At 42.4% G+C, this 23349-nt stretch overlaps 1 protein-coding gene across 5 annotated transcripts in view; it reads left to right on the forward strand.

Moving 5' to 3' along the window:
* The window catches only part of RAD51 (RAD51 recombinase), a 94301-nt gene that overhangs the window by 18410 nt on the left and 52542 nt on the right, over nt 1-23349 (forward strand). For all 5 annotated transcript variants that reach the window (XM_077464896.1, XM_077464897.1, XM_077464898.1 and 2 more), the window contains 4 exons: nt 11255-11344; nt 15222-15359; nt 22501-22618; nt 22722-22813. In XM_077464896.1, the coding sequence (XP_077321022.1) occupies nt 11270-11344; nt 15222-15359; nt 22501-22618; nt 22722-22813 (423 nt within the window). In that variant the 5' untranslated portion in view covers nt 11255-11269. The remainder of the gene's footprint in view (nt 1-11254; nt 11345-15221; nt 15360-22500; nt 22619-22721; nt 22814-23349) is intronic.

Raw genomic sequence — 23349 nt, forward strand, 5'->3', positions numbered from 1 at the left:
CCATCTCTCAAGGGCTGTCCTGGAAGAACACTTGGGAAAAACTGTTTTAAAAACGACAAATCTCAGAAACAGGCTTAAGTGTTTAAAGGCTATGTTCACGACACTTGATATAGAAGAAAAGGTACAATTTTTTTTTTTTTTTTTTTCTAACATGACGTTTATGTACAAAGGTTTGCATAAGAAAAAACACTAGAATTTTTGCCTCCCGGGTGAACACACCAAGGACGGAGACCGAGACTTACCTGGGGGGGGATTCCCCTTCACCGGCTGTCAATAGAACAGGTCAGGGACCTTGAGGCCCCCTTGAATACGGATGAGGTTGCCTTGGCGATAGCCTCTTTGGCCTCAGCTAAGGCCCCTGCACAGGACGGCATTCCTTTAGACTTCTACGCCCAATACTCTAACATATTGGTACTGGAACTATTGAGTTTTTATATAATTATATATTTGAATCGGAGGCCCTTCCCGAAACTCTACGACAAGCCACCATTATAGTGTTGCCCAAACCGGGTAAAGACCCCCACTTCCCTGAGACTTATCGCCCCATTTCCCTACTTCAGGCTGATAGTAAAATCCTAGCTAAAATTTTGGCCACCAGACTTAACAAAATAATCTTGTCACTTATCCACCCCGATCAAACGGGGTTTATGCCAGGGAAAAATACAGCCATGAATATCCTTCGCTTATATATGAACATTCAGGCAGGGCACCACTCGGGTTCGAGGGCAGTGGTGTCCTTGGATGCGGCCAGGGCCTTCCACTCCATCGAGTGGGGTTACCTTTGGGAATGTCCGGGACGATTCGGTTTTGGTCCCAATTTTTTTTAAATGGGTTACATTACTCTATCAGCCGATGGCTAGGGTCGCAGTTAACGGCTGGGTGTTGGACCCCTTCCCCTTTGGGCGGGGAACCCACCAGGGATGCCCGCTTTCCCCCTCTTTTTTTTGTACGCCCTTGCGGCAGAACCCCTGGCAGCCAGGCTCCGGCAACACCTGGGAGTGGTCGGCCTTCGCAATGGCTCCCTGGTGGAATCGGTGAGTATGTATGCGGACGATACTCTTTTGTATTTGGAGGATGAAGGACCATCGCTGCAAACTGCCCTGGAGGTGATAGAGGAGTTTGGCAACCACTCGGGCTTACGAATAAACTGGTCCAAATCGCAGATTTTGCCCCTGGACGTGTCTGACCGTTGCGCGACCTCCCTCCCCCACTATCCAGGGTGTCCGAGATCCAGTATTTGGGGATACGGATTACAAGGGAACCTCGGGACTACATCCTACATAATATCGAACCCCTGTTTTTATTTTTAAAAGCACATACCCAGGCCTGGTCTCCCTATTGGGGTTATGGGCAGGGTTAATCTGTCTAAAATGATTTTGTTGCCCAAGATCCTTTATGTGCTTTGGCACTTCCCGGTTATGATCCCACTCTGGATTTTTAAATTGCTAGACAATATTCTTAACACGTTTATTTGGGGCTCATCTAGACATAAGCTGGCTTGGAATACCTTTAAGAATCCGCCCTGTTCAGGGGGGGGGCAGCCCTCCCAGACTTCCGTACTTATTATATGGCGGCACAACTTTCGCATTTTCATCACCTGCACAGATCGGATGGGGAGAGATCAGACCCTGGTGGGTAGAGGGGAGGGTCTCCACACTCATAATCCCATTCAGATGCTTTTTCGGGGTGGGGAGGGCGGGAGACGCCCATACTCAACTTTTATCCTACCACAGAAACATTTGGAGGATGGCACTGGGAGTTGTCGGCGCAGACTTCCACCACTCGCATACCCCCCTGTGGTGCAATCCCCAGCTGCAGGAGCTACTGGGTATCCCTGAGGTTGAACTGTGGGCCTCTAGGGGTATTATATATCTACACACACATCTCTACTTGGAATACGTGTTTTTTTTCTCGTTGCAGCCGGAGTTTGACCTGCCCCACTATATGCAATTCTGATACTTGCAGCTACAACACTGACTTAGATCCCAGTTTGCTGAAGGCTCCCAAACGTCCAAACATTGTCCATGATTGATTTAATATTGGGTGACAACCTGGCTCAATTGATCTCAAATATGTATAATTTATTAAGGTCTCGGGCGATGATGCAGATTTCTGAGAGAGCCAAGGTCAGATAGGAGGAGGATTTGGGTCTGCTGGAGGGGTCGGATTTGGACGAGATGTTGGAGAATATTAAGCAAGTATCATTGAAATTGCCTGATCGTCTCACGCAATTGTACATAATCCATAAATCATATCTTACCCCTGCCAGGTTGGCTAAATTCCGACCCGTTTACAGTCCTATGTGCCCCAGTCCCACTGGAACACTTTATCACTTAATATGGGCATGCCCTGAGATCCAATCATATTGGGCACAAATAATCACAAATCAACTTCTTAAACGATCATATGGGATCACCCCTCCAACTGGACCCAAAAGTGTGTGCTGGGTATGTTTCCGGACATTAATCTTGATGCATACCTGGCAACGTTTCTACACTAAACGCTATTTATTGCGAGGAAACTGATAGCGAAATATTGGATGCGCCCGGCTCCTCCTTTAGTCCAAGAATGGATCATAGAAATGTACAGTAAATTGCCATACATAAAATTAGTATATAGGCACTGCGGCTGCCCTGCCAAATATAATGTGTGGGATAGGTGGCTGGACACCATGGAAACATGTATAGATTAGACTGGTTACGTTATGGGTTTCTGATTATGTGCCTAGGGGTGTAAGGTGATAGGCTTCTGTCAGGGTAGGTGAGCTGTTGATATTGTTATGCTATTCTGCTCCTCACAGTGCATGTTCTTCCTGTACTAGGGGTAAACCCTCGACAGTGTTTATCTCCTGTGTGAGCCATGTGTCTTTATATACTGTTTTTGGATTTTTCAAATGATCAATAAACCTGTGCCTGGTTTTATAAAAAAAAAAAAAAAAAGCGCTAGAATTTTTCCCGTACATAGTTCCCTTCTTGCTACTATCAAGTATGGTTGACACAAAAATACAAACACTTGTTGGCAGGTACCTCCTAGAGAACAGATTCTGAAATCTTTCCCTCTCCTCCTCTTTCGTGCAGTGGGGTTTTTGGCTGATTCTTCCTCAGAGTTGGTAAGAATAACAGCTAGGGCCTCGGCCTTAGTGAATTCGGGCAGAATAAACCTATGACTTAAAACCTGGTCAGGTAACGCTGCCTCAAAGTTATGCCTATGTGGTCTTCCCTTAAAGTGTAAGTCAACCCTCCTATCTTTTTCAGCCAAGGAAGCTGCCATCTTGGCCTCTGTTTAATCTACAACTGCCATGATGCTGCACATGTGATCAGTTATGACACCAGCCATTGGATGGTTTGACAGTTTGGTTGAGAGCACAACCAATGGAAGTGTTACATTTCCGGCACGTGCCGGAAATGAAACCATTTTATAGATGGGTTTACTTCCGCTTTAACAGGCAATCATCTTTTTGGCTCAGGTCTGCAAGAGGCACTGGAATGCACAGCCGATAGAAAGAAGGCCTTTCTAGAGGATAAGGGAAAGCCAGGTTTTTTTCGTAGTAGGCAGCAAGGTCCTAGAGAAAGGGACAATAGGCCCAAAAAGCATTGGATGGGGCATAAGAGCAGAGGTAGAAGGGGTGTCTTGTTTATCCCTCCAACAACCTGCCAAACCACAGTGACTCCTGTCTCCCAGTGGGAGGAAGATTGAGGGCTTTTCTCCCACAGGGGCCATCAGTCGCCTCAAGTCAGTTCATCCTGGACCTAGTGACCAATTGCTACAGGCCCCTGGGTCTCCAAATTTGAGACTTGATAGATCCAAAGGTCCTGATCCCGGTTTCCCGGTCAGATCAGGGCAAGGGATTTTATTCCTATATATTTGACATCAGAAAGTTGTCTGGAAAATATTGGCTTATCCTGAACCTCCAGTCTCTGTTCGATCAGGTACAAGCACTTTCTTATGGAGACGGTGTTCTCAATCAAAAACCTGCTTTACCCAAACTGCTTCATGGCCACTTTGGATTTGAGGGATGCCTATCTGCCCATCCGTTTTGATCCAGCCTTTCAAAGATTCTTGAGACTAGCGGTCAAGTTGGGAAACAGAGATTCAACACTCCATTTTCAAGCCCTCTCCTTCAGTCTGGCCTCAGCCCCATGCAGATTTACAAAAGTGTTGGGGGAGGTGCTGGCTCCACTAAGGTTTAAAGGCAATAACTATTATCCCTTACCTGGATGACTTTCTAGTGGTGGCAGAGTCGTACCAAAAGTTATTAGCTGATCTCCAGACCGTACAGGACTTCCTTCAATCTCTAGGCTGGTTAATAAACAAAGTCGTCTGCCTTAATTCCTGCTCAAAAGTGACATATCTGGTCTACAAATTTTGCTCAGTAGACCAAAGTTTTTCACCCGCAGGAAAAGGTCTCAAGAATGATGCAAATGTCAGACATGGAGACCAATGGGTCAGTATCGCTGAGAGAGGTTTCAAGAGCAGTGGGTCTGATGACCTCCTGCAGCTCCCTGGCCAAGATTTCATCAATGCCCATTACAGCTGTTTCTGCTAAGGACCTGGGTCGGAGACACAAGTTCCCTGGAATCAAGTGTCTTGTTACCCTCCATTGTAAAAAGAAGCTTGTGGTGGACACACCTTCACTTAACGAGGTCTACCAAGGTCCATTCCTATATCCCAGAGTATCTCAATGGATGAAAGTTCCTGGGGATGAGGAGCCCATCTCGGTAACACAATGGCGCAGGGAGAATGGTCCTCAAGGGAAGCAAGAGCTTAATCAAATCAGAGCTTCTAGCAGTTCAGAGAGCCTTGCAGGCATTTCAGACGGAAATCGGAGGTCACAATCTCCAGATTCTATCCAACAATATTGCTACGGTTGCGTACCTCCTCCAACAGGGAGGTACGAGGAGTCTGATAATTCTATCGCCTAGGAGATTTTATCATGGGCAGTAGGGAATCTAGCCTCAATTACAGCAGTGCACCTGAAGGGGATACAACTGTCTGGCAGATTATCTCAGCCGCTACTAGTTATGTTGAGAAAATTGGTCTCTTCATACTGATATTTTTACGGGTCTCACCGACGGATGTCCTGAATCGGACCTGTTCGCGAATTGCAACAATTACAAAACAGTTTTTTTTTCCTCTGAATACAGCAGATCAATCTTTGGGGATTGATGCTCTGGCGACTATTTGGCCTCTGTTATGCCTTCCGTAATTGGCCTGATCGGCAGGAAGTTTCTTCTAGAAGAGAGATCTTATTCTAATAGCCCCTTTTTGGCCCAAGTGGCCATGGTTTTCCGTGTAAAACTCTGGTCTCAGAGCCTCCACTGAGTCTTCTGAAGAGACAAGACTTCTTATTGCAGGGTCCAGTGTCTCACCCACAGGTGGTTTCCTTGAACTTGACCGCCTGGTATCTGAAGAAAAGATACTAAGCGCCCTGGGGTTCTCTGACAAAGTCAGAAAGACTCTGGTAAATTGCAGAAAACCAGTCACTAGAGCCATATATTCCAAGGTCTGGAAGAAATTGAACTCGTGATGTAACTTCAATTTTGGAATTTTTTCCACAGCGTGCGACAAAGGTCTTTCAGTTAGTACTTTAAAGGTACAGACGGCAGCTAACAGTGTTTTTTTGTTTTTTTTTTTTCCAATTCGCTCTTGGAAAATCCAACTAGTTAGGTTCTTTAAATTCATTTCTAGGTCCAGGCCAGTGGTGGTTACAAGTTGTCCAACCTGGGACCTGTCCTTGGTGCTTCAAACTCTGGTAGAATTCCATTTTGAGCCCCTAGAGGATATTTAAGTTACTTTTTTTTTTAAAACTATTTTCCTTGTGGCAATTACCTCAGCTCATAGGGTAAGTGAGTTAAATGCCCTTTCTGTAAGGGAGTCTTTCCTCACAATTTTTGATGATAGAGTTGTTTTGAAAACTGATCCAGGATTTTCTTAAGTGGCCAGTACATTTTACAGATCCCAGGACATTGTACAGCCATACTTTTTGTAACTCGACAATGGGTAACCAAGAAAGGACATTTTTTTTTTTTTTTTTTTTTTTTAGACGTGAGAAGAATTCATCTTGTCTACCTTGAGGTCACAAAGACCTTTTTATAAAAACAGACGCCTTGTTTATCCTCTTTTTTTTTTTTTTATCTATTTCTGAAACTTACAAAATTAGAGAAGTTCCTCTGCCTTTTTGTCACTGATCATTCAACAAGTGGCTTGTCTGCGTCTTGGGCTAAGAGGGCTGAAGCCTCAATGGAACAAATTTTGCAGAGCTGCCACATGGTCCAATTTTTTTTTTTGACCTTCATTAAAGAGGAAGTAAACCCTTCCAAACAACTTGGACCTACAGGTAAGCCTAGATTAAGGCTTACCTGTAGGTCCAAGCAATATCTCCTAAACCTATATGGTTTAGGAGATATTTGCCCGAAAATGGGCACCGCTGTCTACAGCGCATGCGCCGTAGACAGCGGCGCGCAGGCGCACTAAATGCGGCAAATCCATGAATGGATTTGCCTAATTTGTCGACTCCCGTGCGCATGCGCGGGAGTGACGTCATCGCGGCTTCGCCGAGTGGCAGCGGCGGAGCTACGAGACGCGACTCCCGTGCGCATGCGCGGGAGTGACGTCATCGCGGCTTCGCCGCTGTGATTCGTCGGAGCTGCGAGACGCCACCAGCAACATGGATGCGGCGGACTACAGGGATCAGCGGCGACTTCGCTGGCTCCTGTGTCAGGTAAGTGACACATAATGAGCTACTATGCGATGCATAGTAGTCCATTATGCTTTACCTTTGCAGGGAAAAAAAAGAGGAAGTAAACCCATTAGGGTTTACTTCCTCTTTAAACATTATCACCCGGATCACCTATCTGCTCCGGAGCAGGCGTTTGGTCGTAGGGTCCTTTAGGTAGTTGTCCCTCCTTAGACTGGCAAGTTCTGGCTCATCGTTTCATGGCTGTCCTGGAAGATGCTTAGAGAAAAGCGGAGTTAGACTTACCGGTAACTCCTTTTCTGAGTCTTCCAGGACAGTTGGATTCCCACCCAGTTTGGTTTTGAAGTTGTGTATTGTGCATATGTTTTTACAGGGACATCCTATGGTTGTTTAATACTGACATGGGGCCTGGAGGACTGCCTTTTTATCTGGTGGTTAATGCATTTGCTCTCCCAGTAAGTTTAACTCAGCTTTTTATATGGACTATAAACTGAAGGACTTATGAATAAATGGTTGTGTAACTAATCATCTGAGTTTCCATTATTTCTTATAGGGGCATTTTTGCTTTGATTATACAAGTACTTTGGATTACAAGCTGAAGTAACTGATCAATACCACCTATTATTATTATTATTATTATCAGTTATGTATTACTTTGTCTAGTCCCTATAGATTAGTTAGTCTATCTATACTCTGAGCACATGCTATCGTTAATGTCACAATACTATAACAATTATCTATGAAACCAAATACACGGTCTAGGATCAATCAAATCTAATTTATTTCCCAAGGAAATAAGAAAGCTTGCATAAGGTATCAATAGAAGTTACAAGAATACATAACATACAATACAAGCAATACTTATCAGATCTTTGCGGCTGAGCCTCATTATGGAAATGAGAGGCAGCTTTCTTTTATGAAACCCTTTTTGATAAAAACACCTCAGCCACACCACACCCCATTGCCCACCCTCCTTTGCCTGTGGACCAATCAGCGTCTCTGGGGCGTCTGTTTGCCCATGAATTGCAACTGCTCCGACTGGGTTCACATCTTGTGATTCGATCTCGGACGCCCCTCCCGCTCATTAGGTCCCTTTTTGTCCTTGCAGACAGACCGGCGCCGTCATTGTCCTAAGTCTCTTTGAAGCTTCGTGCACACCAGGTGGACTGAATAGAACTCATTCTGCTATGCAGATTGTGTTTGGTGACTTGGTTGTACCAACAGATATGTAGAAACTTTAGATGTATTATGTTCAATTCCAACACAAGCATGTTTCTGGAACAAATTCTCACAATCCAAGGTTTTACTGTACTTTGTTTTATTTCACACTAATGTACCACAAGCAGTTAACGCCGAGGTCCCCATATCAGTGTTGCCTGCAGGAGGTCTTTATCACTATATAACTTTCACAATGTTTTATAAGATTGGACATTTGTTTGTGCTGCCACCTGTGATTGAGAGCTTGTGGCTTTTGTTTGCCTTTCTATGCAAGTCTTAAAGTAATTGCAATTTAAAAAAACAAACATGTTATACTTGCCTGCTCTGTGCAAGGGCTTTGCACACAGCAGCCCCGATCCTCTTCTTCTGGGGTACCCTGCCGCGCTCCTGGCTCCTCCTGATCGGGTGCATCCACGGGGGGCCCCTTTCCCTGGGGGCACCCATGCAGGTGTGCTCGTGAGTCCCGCAGCTGCGTCCATTGACATAGAATGCATTAAGGTGAAAAACCTGGAGACTGTACACCCCCCCCCCCCTTAACCACTTCAGCCCCAGAAAATTTTACCCCCTTCCTGACCAGAGCACTTTTTGAGATTCGGCACTGTCGCTTTGCACGGTCGTGTGACGTTGCACCCAAACAAAATTGATGTCCTCTTTTTATTTTTATTCCCCCCTTGCAGGTTTTATATTATGTGCTATTTTGTATAACAACTAAATATAGCAAAGTAAAAATATTATATAATATCCCTTTTGGTTTAAAAAAAAAAAAATGCTCAATTTAGGCAGATTGTATTCTTCTACATATTTTTGGTTAAAAAAAAATTGCAATAAGCTTATATTGATTGGTTTGAGCATAAGTTATAGCGTCTACAAAATAAGGGATAGATTTATAGCAGGGTGTTTTTTTTATTATATCATGACTGCGAGATTATGGCGGACACAAACAATTTTGACATTTTTGTGACCATTGGCATTAACCACTTTGAGATTTGTTTTATAAAGTTAAAAACTGTCTTTTTTTTGCTAGAAAATTACTTAGAACCCCCAAACATTAAACATATATTTCTTTTCTAACATCCTAGAGAATAAAAAATGGCGGTCATTGCTATACTTTCTGTCATACCGTATTAGTGCAGCGGTCTTATAAGCGCAGTTTTTGGGCGGAAAAAATACCTTTTTGAATAAAAAAATAAATAAGACAACAGTAGTTAGCCCAATTTTTATTTTTTTGTATTGTGAAAGATAATTTTACGCCAAGTAAATTGGTTCCCAACATGTCACGCTTTAAAATTGCACTCGCTCGTGGAATGGCGACAAATTTTACCGTTAAAATTCTACAGGTTACATGTTTTAAGTCATCGCAACTGCTGTCAGCCGCGAGCATTGGCACCCCAAACCAAGTGCAATTGATCCCAGCGCTCCATGGATAAGTCTATGCACTATTGCAGCTGTTATAAGTATAAAACCGTAACCACTTGCCTACTGGGCCCTTCAACCCCCCTCCTGCCCAGGCCAATTTTAAGCTTTCAGTGTTCTCACACTGACAATTGCTCAGTCATGTAATGCTGTATCAGGGTTCATTTATTTTGTCTTTGTATGGGGAAAAAAAAGTTTTTTTTTCTTTTGGTATTTGATTACCTACGGGTTTTTATTATTTTTTGCGCTATAAATGAAAAAGCACCGAAAATTTTGGGGGGAAAAAAAGCATTTTTCTTTGTTTCTGTGATTATGAAGAAAAAATAATTAGCAAAATGTTAAATTTTGGCCGCGACTTGTAATGCTACATATGTTTGATAAAACTAACCCAAATTGGTGGCTTTTATTTGGTCTGTGTAAAAGCTGGTCTACAAACTATGGTGCAAATCATAAAAAATTGATCACACCTGATGTACTGATGATCCATCTCATTGCAACCCGACCGAGAAAAGTACAAATACCCCCCCCGCCCTGCCCCCATGACCCCTTTATTATTATTTTTTTTTTTTTTTTATGTAGACATTCCAATGTGTTTAGTAAGATGCACGGTGAGGTTTTTAATGTAATCCCCCCCCCCCCCCCCCCACAATTCTTAATTGCAAAATTAAGACCCCCCCCCCCCCCCAAAAAAAAAATGTCATTGTATTAGGGTATTTCTCTCACATGGCATGTGTATACCACAAATGAGACCCCAAAATACATTCTGATACTCCTCCCGAGTATGGTGATACCACATGTCACTTTTTCACAGCCTAGCCACATAGAGGCCCAACATGCAGGGAGCGCCATCAGGTGTTCTAGGAGCATAAATTGCACATCTAACTTGTTGTTCTACCTATTACACATTTTGAAGGCCCTGGAGCACCAGGGCAATGACTCATGGCACGTGATGCAGATGGCACTAATATGCAGTATTAGTGACAGATGGCACGTGGCACTGATGGGTATTTTGGGCACTGTATTTACTGTGTTTTATGTAGTGTTCACTCACGCCGCACCACAGGTCGCTCTCCCTCCTTACTTGTGGTCTGTGTGAGAGCCGGCAATGAGATGATCTCATGTTTTACATTTGAGATCTGTTATTGGACATGCTGATTTGAGAGTCCGACGATCATGGGTCTCCCCACGGCGATCAAGTCCACGAGACCCGCGATCGAACGGGGAAATGCTAAAGTAAACCAGCATCTCCCTGTTCTGCCTAGCAACAGTGACACTGATCTCTGCTCTAATCACAGGGAGCAGAGATCAGTGATGTGTAAAACACAGCCACGCCCCTAGGACACACTTAACCGCTACACTGCCACCTAGTGGTTAACCCAGTGTCATTTACACAGGAATCGATGCATTTGTATAGCACTGATTGCTTTATAAATGACAGTGGTCCCAAAAATGTGTCAAATGTCCGATCTGTCTGCCATGTTACATTCACAATAGATATCGCTGATTGCTGCGGCCTAAACTGAGGAAAAATGTTTGGTTTTTTTAATATATTTTTGGGGGATATTATAACAAAGTAAATGCAGTTTGTTTTGTTTTTTTCAAAATTGTCGCTTTTTTTGTTTTATAGCGCAAAAATAAAAACCGCAAGGGTGATCAAATACCACCAAAAGAAAGCTCCTATTTGTGGGGAAAAAGGACATCAATTTTGTTTGAGCCACGTTACATGACCACGCAATTGTCAGTTAGTGTCGCAGTGCCGATTCGCAAAAAAAGTGGTCTGGTCTTTGGCCAGCAAAATGGTCCAGGGCTTATGTGGTTAAGGACTTTTGTATGGACTTTTTGATGTCGCTCACTTTAAGTTGTATAAAGGTCTAAAAATTTTACTGACATTTTAAGTTTTTAACCTTATTTAATATTTCCTTCCAGTTTCATTTAAGAAAAATGGCCATGCAAGCACAATATGAAGCATCTGCTGAAGAGGAAGCCTTTGGGCCTCAGCCCATATCCAGGCTTGAGGTAAAGTATGCATAGCGTCAAACCATTCTACAATTCAGTCTTCATGGTGGTTAAAGGGCAACCCTGCAACTCTCTAAAACTCTCTAAAATATTACTTCTGAGGGCATTAGAATGTTGCCCGTGTGCTCAGTATACCCTTATAGCGCATTCACATCCGTAGCACAAACTTTTTCTGCACTTTGAATTGACATTTAAAATATTTTCAGTTCTGGTTTGTTGCGAGAGGGCCTTCTATAGTCTTCTGGTGTTAAGATACGTTGTGTGGTGGTTTTTATTTAATTTTTTTAATGGAATAGAATCTCATCTGAAAACGTGTGCTTGCGTAAGTCATATTGATGTTTTCGCTTGCAAGCATGCGTGGTCTAGTTCATAGGTCCTTTTTTTTTATTTTTATTTTAAAGGCCCAATTCCAGCTAAAACATTTCTATATGCCTTTTTCCTGTCCTGGTGACAACTGCTCCTTCGTTGACGGGGGCAGCAAGAGGCTGCCATTTTGTTGAAGCCCAAAACCCCAGCAGTAAACCCTCAAGCACAACTAAACCCATAGATTTACCAATTTAAAAAAAGTTACATTCTTGGAAAGCTGGACATGCCAACTCATTTTTGTGTCCTCAACCAAACTCAAATGTGTATATGTATACACCCAATATGTATGTATGTAATTTTTACCTGACTGGATCGATCCTTAATATAACTCTATAGTGAGAAGAAAATAGATAGAGATATAATTTTTTTTTCTTAATGCAGACCTTTACCCATAACAACTTAATAAAAAACGTTCTTTAGCAGGCAACATATATTGCACATTAATGTGAAGCTCCGCTTGTCTTTAACCAGTGCTTGGCCAGACACTGATAAGAGATTCTCTCTTTTTATACTGCTGATGAGAAAAGGAATTTATCAGTTTTATTTTTACTAAAATAATTGCATTTTCATGTTCTGTGGAAGGCCAGATACAAGGGACATTTCACACTCATCGATGAAAAAAAAAAAGAAGAGAAAAATGCATGGAAAATGCATCTCTTTAACCACTTCCATACTGGGCATTTTCACCCCCTTCCTGCCCAGGCCAATTTTCAGCTTTCAGCACTGTCACACTTTGAATGAGAATTGTGTGGTCATGCAACGTACCCAAATTAATTGTGATTTTCCCCCTGTACACACACATATACACGCACATATACACGCACAGTAAAATTACCCCAACTTTTTATATTGTGAAAGATGTTACGCCAAGAAAAAAGAATACCGAACATGTCATGCTTCAAAATTGCACCCGCTCGTGAAATGGCGTCCAACCTTTTTTACCCTCAAATCTCCATAAGCAACATTTAAAAAATTCTACAGGTTGCCTATTTTGCGTTAGAGGATGTCTAGGGTTAGAATTCTTGTTCTCGATCTACCGATCACAGTGATACCTCACATGTGTGGTTTGACTACCGTTTTCATATGTGGGCGCTACTCCACATATTCTGCATGTGAGCTCGTTTGGATGGGCTGTTTTAAAAAAAAAAAAAATACACACACACATATAATTTTTATTTTTTTTACACTAAAAAAAAAAATCACTTTTTTATTCCTATTACAAGGAATGTAAACCTCTTAAATGAGATCTGGGGTCAAAAAGTCCTCAGATCTCATATTTGGACTTAAATGCAATAAAAAAAGGAATTTGAAAAAATGTTCCTTTAACCACTTCAGCCCCGGACCATTTTGATGGTCAAAGACCAGACCACTTTTTGCGATTCGTCACTGCGTCGCTTTAACTGACAATTGCGCGGTCGTGGCTCCCAAACAAAATGTCCTTTTTTTTTTTTTTTTTTTTTTTTTCCCACAAATAGAGCTTTCTTTTGGTGGTGTTTGATCACCCCTGCGGTTTTTATTTTTTGCGCTATAAACAAAAATAGAGCGCATAAATTTTTTACTTTTTGTTATAATAAATATCCCCCAAAAATATATATATAAAAAAAAAAATTTCCCTCAGTTTAGGCAGATACGTATTCTACATATTTTTGGGAAAAAAAAATCACAATAAGCGATTGGTTTGTGCAAAAGTTATAGCGTTTACAAAATGGGGGATAGATTTATGGCATTTTTATTATTATTTTTTTTATTGTGCCTGCGGACACATCAGAGATTTTTTTTTTACACATTTTTTAGACCATTGTCATTTTATACAGCAATCGCTGCTATATAAATGCAGTGATTCCTGTGTAAATGACACTGGCAGTGAAGGGATTAACCAGTGGGTGGCAGTGTAGGGGTTAAGTGTTTCTAGGGGTGTGTTACTAACTGTTGGGGGCTGGGCTTTAATTTAGTGAACACTGTTCTCTGCTCCAATCACATGGAGCAGAGATCAGAGTCATTAGTTGCTAGGCAGAACGGGGAAATGCTTTTTACAACAGCATTTCCTCGTTCAGCCGCCCCATGAGACGATCGCGGGTATGCCTGCGGTGATCGAGTCCACGGGACCCGCAACCGGACTCACGGGGGTCCCGACCAGCACGCGAGCGCGCCACCGCCAATGCGGCATTGAAGATTGGACGTACCTGTACGCCAATATGCCTGCCCGTGCCATTCTGCAGACGTGTATGGGCGTAAGTGACGTTTTGACGTCGCTTCCGCCCTCCTATGGTATAGAGATGAGTGGGATCCACCTTAGCCTCACTTGTCTCCATACCCAGCACAGGAAAGGACCCGTTCGCTACTGATGGCTCCGGTAAGCGGTGGAGGGCACGGGAGAGCGTCGGGGGGGGGGTGTGACACCTTTCCTACTGCCGATAACGGTGATCTCGCAGTGAACCCGCCGCGGAGACCACCATTATCGTAAACAGGACCGCCTCCTGTAAAGATGGATATCTCCGTTGTGGCAGCAGCTGCTGCCGTTACCGAGATTTCCCTCTTCAAAGTACCGGCATGTGTGTGTGTGTGTATATATACAGGAGGCGGACCTTAAGTAGTTAAAGGGAGTTCCAGCCTGGGGGAGAAAAAAAAATTAAGTTGGCATAAGTCAAATATTGCAGCTGCTGCCTTTTTAATATAAGGACAGGGAGTAAACTATGTCCGCACCTGAAGCCGACCCGTCCATTGACCTCCTGGTGCAGGCGTCGGCACTTTACTAAGGAGAACAGGAAGTGAAGCTTTGCGGTTTCACAGCCTGTTTCTTACTGTGCATGTGTTGGTCATGCTGTGCTTCCTGAATGGTGCCACTGTCTTCTGGGACCTGTGTGTGTGTGTGTCCCAGAAAGCAGCAGAGATGGGGGAGGGGAAGGAGGAGATGCAAATGATGGCTGCCGTGGTTCCTTACACAGAACTGGGAGCAGATACCTGTTTTTGACAGGTATCTGCCCCCCACGGACAAGTCCCTCCTGCTACAGAGGTGTAATATGTATGACCATCTTGGCACAGAATTCTACAATATTTAATTTCAAATTTTGTTACTCTGAAAAAATGTTGACGGCCGCGACAAAATGGATATGTAACAGTTTATTTTATTTTTTTTTTTTTTATTGTTCTATATAGCTTGTTTATATGTTGGCATACCATAAATGGGTGGTTAGAAATGGTGAAGTATTGCCAGGAAGCAAGTTCTTTTTGTTCTGCTGTGTAGCTTTATAGAACAGCCTGGACTGCTTCACCCAGCAAAATTTGCTCACCATTTTTCACTATATTTTCATTGTCCTTTGCCATTTTTTTTTCCATAGGTAAGTTAGAATTTGGTGTTATGTACTTTGGCTCTGTCTCAGCCATTGGAACAGGGCAGTTTCTTCACAGCCCTGTCTATCCACAGCTTAAAGCATTTATTCAACTGAATTTCACATTAAAGAACCACGACTGTAACTAAATTTTATGAGTTTGTCTCTGTTTTTCTGTTAAGCAATGTGGCATCAATGCAAATGATGTGAAGAAACTGGAAGAAGCTGGATTCCATACAGTAGAAGCAGTTGCTTATGCACCAAAGAAGGAACTTCTTAATATTAAAGGCATTAGTGAGGCCAAAGCTGACAAAATTCTAGTAAGTTAGACACCATCCTCCTACGTTTATAGATGCTTTGTTACAGGACATTAACCCTTAATCGGACAATATATAATAGATTGGATAGGGCAGCAATTGGTTTAAAAGGATGACTGATGCTAAAATGTTTGCCCATTTCCATATAATGTAACATGGCAGTGGTAGTGATATTCCCAATATGCAGTATGTATTGGATGTTTTCAGCATATCTTTGATGCAGCAGTGCTATGGTTGTAGCTTCCTGGTCCTGCTACACACATTTACAACAAATATGCTCCCTACCTATAATTATTTAAGGGCTTTAGTTTATTTTCCTTTTCTGCAGCTTTGATCTCCTTCAGTCACATAGCACGCTCATTCACTGCTGCTACACATCTCTGATTTGGTTAAATCATCTCTATTTTGTATCTTATTGTGCAGTGTGACTTGACAACACTTTAATGTCTGTACCCAGCCCCACAATGTTTTTATTTGACCATTAGAAAATCTGTATGTATGAAGCTGCCCTGTTGAGACAGAAACAATGTCCTTTTGCAGTCTTGAGCTATGTGCTCCACTATGAATTCACTACACTTATGAGAGAAATGTTGATGCTGCCATTGCTGACCCCCTGAACATTGTAGATGCCTGTCTGTGACCCACTGGTTTCAATACTGTCCTAGCCACTGACCTTGAACAGGTATGCAGATCGGGAAAGTCCATAGGTGCGTGTTTTTTCCAGTTCATAGTATTGAGGAGGGCCAGCCTGTTGGTCAAGCAACCAACATTTGTAAAAGTAAGCTTAGAAATGCAATCTCCCGCACGACAGGTTCATTTTAAAGCGAGCCTGTTGGATGGAAGACCTTTTTCTTTCAAATGTGTTTATTGAATTTTTGCATATATAATTAAAACAGGGGTTACATAAAAATAAAATATAGTAACAAATTTTACACAGCATAGTATAATCACAAGCATCCAATAGTTTTTGCAAAAGAGGGACTAGTACAAGAGTAAGTATCGCCGAGATTACAAATTACCTTCTGGGTGCTGGTTAGTGCTAGGATTCTAGGTAGCGATGTCGATTGTGCCGATCCATGACCCCCCAAGACACCCCTCGTAGGGATCTAGCTGTGTCCTGGGGTGTCTGGGTCAGCGCATAAGTAAGGGTAAATTAGATAGGGTAGCGTTCTCTTGTAAAGTAATAGTCAATTCTTACTCCACAACCAATTATAAAGTAATACACGTATGATGTATTCTTCCCTCTATTGTGAAGCAATTCTGTTGCTTTCCATGACACACGTGATTTGTTTACTCTACCAAATGAGTGGTACTCTATGGGATACACTAATGCTCACATGGAATTGCATACCTTTTTGACTATACGATCCTCGGTTTTCAATTAACGGCAATGTTTAATTTGTGGAAGTGTAATTCTTGTACCATTTATTCCATGGGTCCCATAATTGTTGTTCTTTAAGATAGAGAGACTTGTTTGTGACTATCAGTTCATATGTATAATGCAGTTGGGTTAACTCAATAACTTCCTTCAGGGTAGGGAGAGTGTCGGTTTTCCATTTCCTAGTTATGGATAGTCTGGCAGCTAAAAGTATGTGTTACCACTTTGTGATATTTTTTGGGAATGGTATGTATATTTATATTCAGGATGGCTAGTTCTGGTGAAAGATGCTGTGACTGATGCAATCAATTGGGATATTGCCTGCCAATAATTTATGTAGGAGTGGGCAGTCCCAAATAATATGGAATAAAGTCCCTATCTGGGTACAGTTCCTCCAGCAAACTGATGAAGTGTTCCCATTGAATTTTGCTAAGATGGGCGGGGTTAGGAATCTTCTTTGAGTTATTTTCTGGGTCAATTCCCACAGTGTAGCACAGGCTGTAGCCTGGTATATATTTTGTAGTGAGGCCATCCATTGCTTAAGTGAGAAATCCTCCCTCAAATCTTGTTCCCATTTAAGAAAAATGGGTAGTTTGCTGGGTAAGTTTTTCTCCCCCAGGATTGGGTATATTATTGCTACTCCTTTCTTTGAGGTGGTATGGTTGTTGAGGAAGGACCATATTTTAACCGTGACTAGAGCTCTGAGTTGGGGGTTATGATGTAGACAGTGAGCTATTTGAATGTATGTAAATTGCGCAGAGTCCGGAAGCTTCAAATCATTACATAATTGTGAAAAGGGTTTTATTGAGCCCCGTTTAAAGAGGGATCCAATTTTGATGTCACGATCTAAGTTCCATCCGTTCATGCACAGGTCAGGAATTAATGTTAACACTTTTTTTTTTTATAGGTGGATTCAACATTGTGGTTGGAGTTTTGTCCCACTTGTAGTTAGTGAGTCTCTGCCAAATTTTTGCTGTCACTTTCACTGTCGGTGGGTATTGAACTGGAGTGGTCGATCTAAATTTTCTACCAAGCAACCAGAATTGCATATTGGGTTGTTGTGTGATTTCCCTCTCAATTTCCCCCCACAGTGTTTTGGGAGTAGGTAAAAACCATTCCTGCGTTTGGGTCAATAGTTGCATCATAATGGTCCCGTAGATCTGGTATTGCTGATCCCCCCCCCCCCCCCTTATGTTTCTATGTTTGATTAGTGTATGGTATGCGCAACAGGTTTTTTGCCATTCCATAAATACTTTCCTAGAGTGCTTTGCAGGGAGCTGAAGTAGTATTTGGGAATGCAGATTGGAAGAGATCTGAGTTGGTATAATCATTTTGGTAAAGTCATCATTTTGAAAGCTGCTTGGCGGCCAGCCCATGTAAATTCGAATTTACTGAGTGATGTTAGGTCTGTTTCAAAATGTTTCTTGAAAGGGAGAAAGTTTGCATTAAATAAGTGTTTTGTCTTTTTAGTGAGGGTAATTCCCAGATGGGGAATCCAATTTTTATACCAGAGTTTCACGTCGGTACGGTTCTGCTAGAGGTTCAATGGCCAAATTAAATATTAAAGGGGACAAGGGGCATCCTTGTCTTGTTCCATTCGAGATGCCAAAGGGCCTAGCCAACATATCGTTTGTATATACTCTTGCCAAAGGGTGTTTATACAGCGCTAGAATAGCGGATAAAATGTTACCATGAAAACCAAAATTCAGTAGTACTGTTTTGTAAGTATCCCCAATGGACCCTATCAAACGCCTTCTCCGCATCCAAAGAAAGGAGCAGAGAAAGCGTTTGATGTTGCTCAGTGAAGTGTATAACATCAATTAGACGTCTTGTCGCGTCTGAGGATTGCCTTCCCTTGGTGAAGCCTGATTGATCTTTGTGAATGAGATCTGGCATGTAAGTAAAGTAATCAGTCGATTCGCTATTGCTTTAGCATATATTTTGATATCAATGTTCAATAATGAAATTGGTCTAAAGTTTTGGGGAACATTGGGGTCTTTACCTGCTTTTGGTAGTGTTATGACCAGGGCCTGTAGCATCTCTGCTGGAAACTCTGACTTGGAGGCGGCTTCGTTAAAAAGTGGACACAATTGAGGGGCTAGTACATCACGGAGTAATTTATAATATTCTCCTATTAGTCCGTCTGGTCCCGGAGATTTATTGTTAGGCAGTGAATCTATGGTTCTAGCAATTTCGTCTACTGGGAATGGGGCTTTGAGGTCGGAGATCTGATTTGTATCTAATGATGGGAGATTAATAGTGTCTACCAAGTCCTTTATCATCTTTGGGGTGGGTGTTTGTAAATTTTCCTTAAGATTATAAAGGGAACTGTAATAACAGCTAAATGCGTTCGCTATGGCTTGGGGATCTTGTAATTTTTCTTTGGTAGGGTGATGTATGTATGGAATCTTGGATTTGGTATATCGGCCTTTAATCTGCAGTGACATGTTGTTCCCTGCTTTGTTACTAGTGTGGTAATATTTGGCTTTAAGTTTTCGAAGATGCTTTTCATATGTAACTAATAAGGTCGTTCTAAGTTCCTGTCGCAATATTTGTAGTTTATTTTTCAGTTGCTGTGTTGGATGGGACTGGTTTTGGGAGTCTAGCATTTTAATTTCAGCAGTAAGTTTCTCAAGGAGTCGTGTTTTTTTTATTTTTCCTAGCCTGAGCATTTAATTGAATGAGGATCCCCCTGCCGAATGCCTTATGTGTATTCCATAGGGTAGCGGAGTCTGACACCGAGCCCACATTATGTTTTAAGAATTCTGTTATCTGGTTTTGTATGGAGGTAGCATATGTAGGCATTTTAATAAGATATGCGTTAGTTCTCCATAAGGAGTGAGTCGCTTGTGAATGTCTGGGTAGAATAGTCAAACTAATTGGGGCATGGTCAGCCCAGGTTATGGGCGCCATGTCAGACTCCCCCACACGTTTCAATAACCACTTGTCAGTGAGAATATAATTCGAGTATAGGTGTTATGCACCTGGGAATGATACGTATACTCGTGATCTCCAGGATGATGGCATCTCCATACATCATAGAGATCGCTTTTATTCAAAAAAAATTTAACAGCAGAGTTCTAGTTTTTGGATTAGAAGTGTCCAGTTCTTGTTCATGCACTGTATTAAAGTCTCCGCAAATTATTAAGGCACCCTTCTGGCATTTGCTAATTTTCCTTAGCAGGTTGTTCAGAAAGACTGTCTTTTTTATTAGGCGCATAAACACTCACCAGGGTAGTAAGCGTATTGTCAATGGTACAAGTTAAAATGAGGAGGTATCTTCCATTTGTATCAACAATAGTCATGTAATTGAAAGTTTACCGATTTGGTGTATGGCAACAAGTACTCCTCTTCTTCTTCTGGCCTAAGGGCGGTTAAAATATATGAGTAAAGTCCTTATGTTTACATGTGGGAGTAGCTCCCGTTTTTTGTAATGGGTTTCTTGTATTGCACAAGATTTGACAGAGCTGGGTTTTAGCCAGTTGCCACATTGACGCACTTTTTGCTGGGTGGTTAAGACCATTGGTGTTTAGAGAGTATTTTTTATACTCCATGGTAAGGCAATAATAAGGTGATAAAATGTAATACTCACTAAGATCGCATAGACATCAAGGAAGAGGTTGTCGTCACACCATGTTGTTCCATGTGGACATTCTGCTGTCTGGAGTTAAGATGAATTTTCACAAAGTTGGTGTCCGGAAAGCATTTGTTTGGATGCTGTGAAGTCACTAAATGCATACCATGTTGGATGCTGTGAGCTGTGCAAAAGATAACGGGGAAAGAAAAAACACAAACCAAAATAGAACCCAACAACAAACTCAACTTGCAGTGGTATATACTCCAATGTACACTGCAACATCAGAGTGGGGTATAAGTTCAACGGCCAACTGTTCCAAAGACTTGAGGTCTCATGACATGGTGGGTAGGTGATGAATTCAGTGTCCTACAGGCAGTAATTCAGTGTTTCCGGAGCTAATCAGTGTATTTTAGTGCCACTGTGGTTTGAGTCTCTCCAGAGTCTTCCTAGCTCCGACGGGTGGAGGTGGTTCGGGGATAATACCCCATGTGTGAAGTAGGCCAAGGCCCTGTTCTACAGAGGTTATTATGTGGGAGGTGTTATTCTTCTGTACTAGTAACTTGGATGGTTGCTTCCATCTGTAATCAATTTTATGATTACACAGAGCTTTCGTAATCGTGGAGAGCTGTCTTCTCATATCGAGGGTATGTTTAGACAAGTCGGCATAAATCTGGATTGTGTTATATGGATGTGGAAGCTGACCTAGATGCTTCGCTTTGTAAAGGATTTGTTCTTTAACGTGGTAAAAGTGTTCCCTGAGTAGGACGTCACACGGTATCTGTGGAGGGAGGAACGACGGTTTCGGTATCCAGTGGATACGATCTATTGTGAGCTCTATGGCTGATGTAGCAGGTTAAAGACCTCAGTGGCATATGTTTTTAAGATCAGACTGCTGTATATTTTCGGGGATACCTCTGATTTTGAGGTTGTTCCTCCGTGAGCGGTCTTCTAAATCTGCGATTTTTAGATTTAAGCCATGCTCTTTCTTAAACATTTTCATCATGAGCGTCTACTAACTCATTAATAGTGTTGGTCATGTCTCCCATAGAGTTCTCAATATTGTGCACTCTGTCTCCTAGGGAGCTTACTTACCTGGAGAATTGCTTTGTTAGTTGTAGGATATCTGTATGAAGCGAGGCATGCAGGGTTAATAGCATCACCTTCAATTTGAGTATCCAGGATGGGCTGGTTTGTAGTGGGGAATGCAGCTATAGGAGATATGGCTGTTCCCTTAGGGCCTAGGGGAAGCGTTTTATGGCTTACCTCCTGGTTTGTGAAGTCCAGCTTGAGGTGTGCTTTTGCAGGGCTTGAACCAGAGGGGCTGGGGGAATCCTCCTCTGGAGAGATCTCCTGATGTTCCGTTCGTGTTGTCTCATCTGGGGCAGCGTCCGGCATGTCTGTGTAGTGTGCTCTCCCTGTGGAGGCCGCTGCTGCTGCTGTGCGAGTGTCGGCGCCATCTTTCCTCCTCCCCCCTCCCTCCGCCAGCGGGGGAAAGAATGCCGTCGATTTTTTTTTTCGGTCGCCGTTCGTCCTTTCTCTTTCTGGACATCTCCGCTGTGCTGAGGAGATCTTCCGCAGTCTGCCTTTGTCGGAAGCACCTATATTCGCTGGCTATCGTCGCTGTTATGCCCACTCGTGTCACGGAGCTCTCACCAAGCTTCCATGCAGCTCGCACGCTGGCCACGCCCCAGATGGAAGACCTTTTCGAGCAGCAATACCATTTGTGTTCTGCTTGTGTTCTCTATTGGGTGGAATGTTGAAACTGTGTAGTCTTGAGGAGCTCCAAGTGGTACTGCTACCCATTACTTTCTGTATGTTGGATAGTGCTCCTCTTGGAACTCTTTGGTTCTTCCCACAGACCCCTTGCGTGACTACAGAACACTACACAGTAGTGATTGTAGGATTTAGAGGAAGGAATGACACTGGCCATGCTGTCTGACACAGCCCCTAAGTGCCAGATAGTAGTGGTTCCTGGAGCTTTTCAAGAAAGTGAAGCACCTCACAGGGAAGAGGTCTTCTGTTGCATAGTTTTGCTGTTTAAAGGTTTTGCCATCCCCTGACAAGGTAACTTTAAAGCTAGTCTTTTTGCTGACTAAACCTATTCAATACTGATTTCAAACTTCCTATAAAACATTTCTGGCATGTTGTAAATACAATTGTGCTTTTTTTTTTTTTTTTTCTCTCTGAAGGCAGAAGCTGCTAAACTTGTTCCTATGGGATTTACTACAGCAACAGAATTCCATCAGAGACGTTCTGAAATAATACAGATTACAACAGGCTCTAAGGAGCTGGACAAGTTACTACAAGGTTCACACATTTTCCCCTTGAATGGAGTAATTTATGTTCTATCATTTTCTATAACTAAGCGTGTTGTGTTGTGTACTAATGTTTATAATTTTTTTTAAACCAGGGGGTATTGAAACGGGGTCCATTACAGAGATGTTTGGGGAGTTCCGCACAGGAAAGACTCAGTTGTGCCACACGTTGGCAGTGACCTGTCAGGTAAGTGCACTCAAAGCTGTATAACGGTTTGGCTTTTTTTTGTTTGTGTTTTTTGTTTTTTTACATATATACAATATTTATAGTGCTAATTTTAAAGTGTCCCTGTCGCCAGTATACAATTTAAAAATAACATTTCTTACCTGAAAAGATGGTCACCTCTCCCGCCACTCATACAATGGAAAATCGTTCCGTTGATGCAGAATCACCCCCCAAAGTCAGAAAACTGCCAGTTCCAATCTTCTGAGCCTTTTTATTTATTTTTTTTTTTTTTATGTGTATTATAGAGCAGTACAGCTGCATTCACTAAAGACTTCCAAAGCTGTCTAGTGGGTGGCTGTTACTGATTCCATTGTAGGAGTATGGCCTTTCTAGCATAAAATGCTGCATTGAGAATGGATTTTCCCCTGTTGATGCACACACCCGACTACTTTCCAAACCTAACTGTAACTAACAGTCCCTGTGGTAGAGTAGGGTGTCGTTGGCATACAAGACCTTTTCTGGAGGGAACCTATAGTTATAACCTGTACCTCTGCTGC

Source organism: Lithobates pipiens, unplaced genomic scaffold (genome assembly GCF_037356315.1).
Source record: "Lithobates pipiens isolate NorthernLeopardFrog02 unplaced genomic scaffold, aLitPip1_a1.2 Scaffold_30, whole genome shotgun sequence".
Taxonomy (NCBI): domain Eukaryota; kingdom Metazoa; phylum Chordata; class Amphibia; order Anura; family Ranidae; genus Lithobates; species Lithobates pipiens.